Source organism: Nematolebias whitei, chromosome 21 (assembly GCF_014905685.2).
Source record: "Nematolebias whitei isolate Nwh7 chromosome 21, NemWhi1, whole genome shotgun sequence".
Taxonomy (NCBI): Eukaryota; Metazoa; Chordata; class Actinopteri; order Cyprinodontiformes; family Rivulidae; genus Nematolebias; species Nematolebias whitei.
This window is the reverse complement of record NC_056518.1, coordinates 24,008,474-24,016,337: the sequence shown is the minus strand read 5'-3', so window position 1 is coordinate 24,016,337 and position 7,864 is coordinate 24,008,474. Positions and strand designations below refer to the sequence as shown.

The following is a 7,864-nucleotide window of genomic DNA, read 5'->3' as shown; positions in this document are numbered from 1 at the left end:
TTGTACAATCTTAGACCATTTTAAAGGGCTCGTATATATATATATATAACTGTAACTCATTATTCCCTCCTGATCAAAGCAGTTCTGAATGAAGGCATCAAAATCAGATGCATGCAGGAGACATTACTCACACCTTACCCCCCAGCCATTATAACTTACGCTTCAAGAACGTTTTAACATACACGAGCCCTTTAAAATGGTCTAAGATTGTACAATAAAGTCATGTTAATTATAATTATGTTTTCACAGAAGTATTAAAAGCTTAACAGAATAAATAAAACAAACCTATTTTGTATCTAAAAGGAAAATAATCTAATGTGATACAGTAAGAGGTCTAAATGATTAGAATATTTAGAAAAAAAATCAACATCGATTTCATCGAAACACTTTCTGAACATACATTTCTGAAACTTTCACCTGTATCACTCAGGTTCATGTTTTACATGATCAGCAAAACACCAAACATTTGTGATTAAGGTTGAGTTATAAAACAGTCACTGAAAATGTTTAGATGGGAGTTAATAACAGACAAAAAAAACTGATCCACTTACTGAAAGCAAATGTTTAACTACTTTTATACAACTTTTAGGAATTTTGTAGTTACTCGTGTTTTTCATGACTTGTGTGCACTGAAATGATGGTTCATAAGTTTTACATATTTAGACTAGCATTAATTCTGTGATATAAACTACAAAAATGTCGTTAAAAGACCCTCTTTGGGATAAATAAAAGTTGAAATTATATAAATGTAACTTAATTTAAAAAGTTGAAGTAGAATTCTGTCATTCAGCTTCGACGACAAGCGAACGTTTTTTCTCAAATTTAATCCGTTTATTTTGGTTCTTTTTTTTTTTTTTCAAATTCTGACCACAAGCCGTTAACATTTTCATTTTTATTAAAATACACATGTTACATGAAGGAACAATATTTACCTTTGGACAAATCGTCATCTTTGTTTTTGGAAGCTTCGGCAAAAGCTGGAAAGAGAGCCATGATGTCGCATGTAAACAGTCGCAAGAATGTGACGTTAACAAAGGTCGGCGGGACTCGCGCAACAGCGAGTTTGTCTAAACCAATCAGATGCTCGTATTTATTTGATTGACGTTCTGGTTGTCCAATTGCGTACGTTTGTGTCAACCCCTTAAGAACGTTCCAACCGACAGTCGCCGCCAGATTTTTCAGTGTTGTTGAAGAGGCCGCAACTTAATCTCGTCTGTTTCTAACCAGAAGCGTTTTTCTTTTACTTTGTTAGAAAGAAGAAAAAATATGAGAGAAATTGTTCATCTGCAAGCTGGCCAATGCGGCAACCAAATCGGAGCCAAGGTTAGAAACAAAGTTGAATGCGAAATTGTGCTGTTAATTCAATGAAACGCGATGAAAAAGTTGAGATCAGTTTGCGCGGGTTGCGAAATCTACGGTTGTCTTACTTAGCAAAACTGCTACTGGTTGCGCAGTTTCAAGTCGAACTGACAGTCCTGCTTTTTTAACAGTCTTATCTTTTATTTTTTGTAGTTCTGGGAGGTGATAAGCGATGAACACGGCGTCGACCCAACCGGGACTTACCACGGGGAAAGCGAGCTGCAGAGGGAGCGGATCAACGTGTATTACAACGAGGCTGCAGGTTTAACTTTAGCTTTGCTAAGCATGCTCAGCTACACGGTCAGATTAGATCATTCAGGTCTGTGTTTATCCAGCACTGAGTCCGATGAAGTCTTTCGGATCAAAGACGAAACGTTTCAACCAAGACGAATCTGTCCAGATGACCTGATTTGATTTATGTGGATTAAAATGAATCCGTTTCCATGATGCAAATTAACAAAACCTTGGCACCACGTCCCTTAATTATTAATTATAATTTATTTACTTTAGTCCAGACCAAAATATTTTTGGTTGGATGTTTATAGAAATAATAGTTTATACATTTATTAGTAAAGAGGTGAATGACGACTACAACTTCCTTGAATATAGTTTTTCCCACTTTCCAATAAAATGGTAATTTAAAAGCTCTGCCGTTCATTTTAATTATATTATGCATAATGATCTGGCTTCTGACGTCTGTCAGATTAGAAATATTCAAACTTCATATTTGCATGTATCTTGTAACTTAAAAGTTCCCACAGCATCTCTGCAAAGCACAAAGTCCAGGTCAATAGCATTTTTTATTTTGTTAAGACATTTTTTCCTCCTGTGGTCTTTTCAAGGTGGCAAGTATGTCCCTCGTGCAGTTCTGGTGGACTTGGAGCCTGGCACTATGGACTCTTTAAGGTCTGGTCCTTTCGGTATGGTGTTCAGACCTGACAACTTTGTCTTTGGTGAGCATTTTATTAAAGCAAAGAAATAAAATTAGACATTTTAGTAGCATACTGTCGGTTAATGACTGTCTGTACATAATTTCGTCCCACATCATTTACCACGTGGTGAGAATGACAATAAACCTACTTGAACTTAAGAGTTTTGTGTGTTAAAATCAGTTCTTTTTAGAGGAAAAAGTCATTTTCTTCAGTGTTCACTGATTTATGGCACATTGTTTGAATTTGTATCATGTTAAATGTAGGATATAACAAGTTAAAGGAGTTCTGACAACATAGCAGTGAATAATAGATTTTCCTGTATTTCAGGTCAGAGTGGTGCTGGTAATAACTGGGCTAAAGGTCACTACACAGAGGGAGCTGAGCTGGTGGACTCTGTTATGGATGTGGTGAGAAAAGAGGCAGAAAGCTGCGACTGCCTCCAGGGCTTTCAGCTCACACATTCCCTGGGAGGAGGCACTGGTTCAGGCATGGGTACACTCCTTATCAGCAAGATCCGAGAGGAGTACCCAGACCGCATCATGAACACTTTCAGCGTTGTGCCCTCACCTAAGGTTCATATAGTTCATTCAAATACGTTCAGATTAAATGTCCGGCCCTCTTCCTGCTAATCCTGTTCCATTTTCTTCTTTTGGCCACTCTTTTCTCTTTCAGGTATCAGACACTGTGGTGGAGCCCTACAACGCCACGCTCTCCGTCCACCAGCTTGTTGAGAACACCGATGAGACCTACTGCATTGATAACGAGGCCCTTTATGACATCTGCTTTCGTACACTGAAACTCAGCACACCCACCTACGGTGATCTCAACCACCTGGTCTCGGCCACCATGAGCGGGGTGACCACCTGTCTGCGCTTCCCTGGCCAGCTGAACGCCGACCTGAGGAAACTGGCTGTGAACATGGTGCCCTTCCCCAGGCTGCACTTCTTCATGCCAGGCTTTGCCCCCCTGACCAGCCGTAGCAGTCAACAATACAGGTATAGAAGCACAACCGTTCTTACTGTAAAACCACAGATTTCTGTTGGTTTTTCTACCAAATCCTGACTTCTTTTTTTTTTTTTTTCAGGGCTCTATCAGTTCCTGAGCTCACCATGCAGATGTTTGATTCCAAGAACATGATGGCAGCTTGTGATCCACGCCACGGGCGGTACCTCACAGTCGCTGCCATCTTCAGAGGACGCATGTCCATGAAGGAGGTGGATGAGCAGATGCTGAATGTGCAGAATAAGAACAGCAGCTACTTTGTGGAGTGGATACCCAACAACGTAAAGACCGCTGTCTGTGACATCCCCCCACGTGGGCTCAAGATGGCTGCCACTTTCATCGGCAACAGCACAGCCATTCAAGAGCTCTTCAAACGCATCTCGGAGCAGTTCACCGCCATGTTCCGCCGCAAGGCTTTCCTCCACTGGTGAGTAAAACCCAGTGAGCAGATGTGTTCTGGTGCAGGCACATTCTGACAATTGTGCACCTGTTCCAGGTACACTGGTGAAGGCATGGATGAGATGGAGTTCACCGAGGCTGAGAGCAACATGAACGACCTGGTGTCGGAGTATCAGCAGTACCAAGAGGCCACCGCTGATGAAGAGGGAGAGTTCGAGGAGGAGGGCGAAGAGGATGTGGCCTAAACGCCCACCATGAGTACTTTGTTAAAGCTGGGCAGTAATCATCAAATCATTGTGTTTTTAAGAAAATTCAATTCAATATAGTTTATTGATCCTCAAGGGGAAATTTTATTTCAGTACATCCTGCCAGAAATGACAAAACTGTTCTTGTTCAGCCTTAGCGAGGACTGATTTTATTTCTTGGATTCAAATGTCCCCACGTTTATGGCCTCTGGTTTAGAATATGAATGTTTTTCTCAGTTTAGAGGATGTCACCTGAACTTAACCTCAATAACATTTTGATAAATGTTTTAGTTTTTATTGAGAAAAAACTGGAACTTGTTCCAATCAATATGCTTTTATGCAATCAGATATGAAGAGTTTATTTATTTTATTAGATAGATGAGGAAAAACTCCATATTATTTTCAAATAAGAAATTCCTTTCTGGTTGAACTAACCTAATGAATAATTCAAGTTGAGAACAATTTTTTTCCTTCATTTTGATGAGTAGAGCAGCTATTTAACAAGTTTTCAAATGTTTTGTATTAAACAAAGAAACGTCACTTTAAGCTTTCCTTTGAAGGATGAACGTAAAGCAGCACCTGTCCGGACACATTACTGGTTTGGCTCATCCAAAGTGGATCATAGCCGCTTGTGACTCCGTTCGTTCATAACTTGTATTAGATGTTCAGCGTGACGCCCTCAACAGCCTTGTGGCTTTAGAAATAAAATAACTCGACACTTGTGAATGTAGAACTGACTTGTGGAGCGGCTTCAGGGGGATTTTTAGCCTCACACAAGCTGTTCTTGGTTTTTACGGATTTTCTTTGTCAATTATCTTTAGACTAAAACTTATATTGACTGATTGTGACAGTGAGAGGAGGCGTTCACTCTTCAGTAAATCTGTTTTTAGTTTAATAAACTTTTCCACTTGGTGATACAATCTGGTCTCATCTTTTGTTATACAGTACAATCAGGACTGAACTCGGCGTTAATCCAGTTGGATTTCAACTGTGATGTAAAAGGAAATTATGAAAATTTGAACTATACAAGATAAAAACTTCCTGTTGCTGCTTCTGGTCTTTATTTGCATTCATCTGTGATGAAACTGAACGATACCCGTGGATAAGGTCACATGACAGCCTGAATCTAAACTGAGACAAACTTCCAATGTACGTAAATAACATTATAATGCTGCTGTGAGTTAAAAATATATTAAACATAGTGTTCACTTCAAACATCCAATAAATGACCTTACAAAGAGGCTGAAAAGAGTTTTACACTTTTTAATTTTAACATTTTAAACCCAGTTTATTCTAAAAAAAAACAACATTTTTTAAACACTTCATGGCAACAGTGTTTTGTTTTGGGCCTTTTTTTTGTTTGTCATAGTTTCATTCACACAAGAAAAATTCCTGATAAAATGTAATTTACAAGAATCGGCCGTCATTCTAAGAGGTTTAAAATGGATTAAAGACCACAGCTGAATAGGAATGACTCTTAAATGCTTGTACGCTCCATAAAGTGTAATACAGATCATTTTGGGGGGGTCATAAAAGTTGTTTTTTGTGTTTTTGATTCGCTTGCTGCTCGAGCAGACCAAATGCCTCAAAGTGGAAAAGTAGAACAATAAAATTATAAAGATGCTGCCCTGAATAGAGAAAGTGAAAACACGGGTTTTAAAAAACAAAGTTTCACAGATCAAAAATATAAAAAAACGTAAAATGTACATTTTGAACAAAATAAACAATGAGGCACGGAGTCTTAACTTACATTTAAAACATTTGCTTTTAGCTTAAAGTCACAATAACTCATGTGGGATTTACCTGTCTAAATAAAGGTTGAATGAATGAAAATAACTCGTGTTTCATTCTGGATGATTTTTTTTTTAACGTCTTATTGGCTGAGCAACAGATTTCTGAACAGAAAAGGTGCGTTCCTGCAAAAACCAGCATCAAATTTAAAATAAAGTCGCAAAACAGCAGAGAAAGTGTGATGATGAATCATAATAGCGTTCTACAAACGTCATAAAACAACAAGGTCCCAATCTTTATTTTCACGCTGAAAACATTTTAGGGTTGGCATTAAAAGATTTCAGCTTTTATTTCCAGGTAAACTAGATTTTCAGGTGACAAACAGCTTTATGTGCGTTAAAGAGATAAAACGGGTGTTTAAATCTGAATTCTGTTGATTAAATAATTCTGCTCACTTTAAAACATGACGTGGGATTTTGTTCACAAATCCAGATGTTTTCTGCGCACAACAAAAAATGTGGTTTTGGAGACGTGAGGTGGATTTGACAGTAAAACATGTTTTTTTTTTTCCTTTTTGTCTGATTTTTTTTTTTTTTTTACTTATTGTGCGTTCTGTAACAAGTCACATCTTTTTGTGGCTCGGCTACAAAGAGTCCGTTTGTTGCTGCCGCCTGTCGGCCTCAATCTGATGTGACTGATGAAGACGGCGGTCGCTTGTCAGCCGAGCCCCGACGCCGCTCCACCTCCTGCTGAACCTCTCTGACCGCCAGGATGCGTGTGAGCATGCTCTGTAGGGTGGCAGCGTCCAGCGGCTGACAGGAGTACCAGTGGGGGCTGTTGGGGGCAGAAACACAAAAAGTCACTTTTTAATCCGCGTTTCTGCAAGAACCTTCTTTTATCTCTGAATCTGCGAGGTGAAGTCAGAAACTAGGCTTGTTGGAATTAAAATTATAATCCTAAGTAAAGTTTGGAGTTCATGTCAGCCAATTTTAAAACATCATATTCTCAGCTGATATCTAAAAAGGTGCAAAGACCCAAATATTTTGCCCTGGAAAAAAACTCTGACCTGTTTGTGTGGACGCTCCTTTCAGGTTGCAGGTAAAACTTATTGGTTTGTTTCTTTGCAGATTCTGGGCTGTTGGAAAAAATTACAACAACAAAAAATATATATATATGGTTTTTTTTTCCACCCTCTGACAGCAGAAGTTTTTGTGTTTGTTTGTTCGAGTCTGACCATCTGGAGAGGTAGAACTCGTAGAGCCGGACCGGACACTGCAGGGGGTTGGACGAGTTTTCCATCAGCTCCAGGTCTCTGCTGTTTTCCGGCTGATATGTCCTTAACCGCTCTAAAAAAAAACAAAAAAAGAGTCGGGAAGTATCAAACATTTTTTAATTCATGAACTCTTAACACGCTATTGTTAGAAACCTTCATGAAGATTTCTGCTTCTCGGCTGTTGGAAACCTTCACAGTAAATGGTGCACAGATGTGCTTTATTTTAACAAGCTGCTGCTCCTGATCGTGTCAGAGACGAGTCACACGAGTGAAAATGACTCCATCATGACTCAATTTTTTTCTACTTAATAAAATATTGTGGTGTGGCAGCACAGGCTACTGAGAGATGTGCAGCTCTTGTTGTAGATCAAGAATCAACCACCACATGGCACTTAGACATTACTGTTCAACCCACACAGAGTGAACCCCCAAAAGTCTTCATGACAACTACTGGTACCTCCCTCACTCATGGTTACTCTACTGAATGACCTAACACAAACTAACACATAATGAACACATAAACTACACTCACAAGAACAGACTAATCACTAAAAGAACAATGCTAAACAGCTAACTGAAATAATTAACAATGAACATAAATTCTACCCATAATCCCTCACTGAGCCCATGTGACTGACAGTCAACCACATCAGAAAACTACAATAGTATTTTTTATTTTTTTTTCTGAACAGTGTCAGTAACACAGCTAGTAATAAAAAATATACAGTAGCCTACCAGGAAGTCATTGATCGTTACATTCATATTCCTCCTGCACCCCTCTCCCTGGAGGCACAACAGGGAAATTCCACCCCCACCCAGTGGACCAATAAATCCAAGTTTCATTGGTCCAATGTGACCTGTTCCGAAATTTCAATAGTCATATATATATATATATATATATATATATATATGTATATATATAT

The 7,864-nt window shown here is 38.8% G+C and overlaps 2 protein-coding genes across 2 annotated transcripts; one reads left to right on the top strand and one right to left on the bottom strand.

Annotated features, from left to right (window-relative positions):
* Positions 1–1,174: 1,174 nt before the first annotated feature.
* On the top strand, positions 1,175–4,857 carry LOC119427781 (tubulin beta-4B chain). Its single transcript, XM_037695424.1, has 7 exons — positions 1,175–1,323; positions 1,513–1,621; positions 2,202–2,312; positions 2,619–2,863; positions 2,964–3,286; positions 3,376–3,720; positions 3,790–4,857. Exons 1-7 carry the CDS (start codon positions 1,267–1,269, stop codon positions 3,935–3,937), a joined length of 1,338 nt encoding a protein of 445 aa, XP_037551352.1. The 5' UTR covers positions 1,175–1,266; the 3' UTR covers positions 3,938–4,857.
* A 1,393-nt stretch (positions 4,858–6,250) lies between these two features.
* On the bottom strand, positions 6,251–7,014 carry LOC119427782 (zinc finger MYM-type protein 4; the record flags this gene model as incomplete). The annotated part of the gene is given in 3 exon segments (XM_037695425.1): positions 6,251–6,502; positions 6,735–6,803; positions 6,903–7,014. Coding segments are annotated over 3 exon segments (288 nt in total). The 3' UTR covers positions 6,251–6,348.
* Between the last annotated feature and the right edge of the window lie 850 nt (positions 7,015–7,864).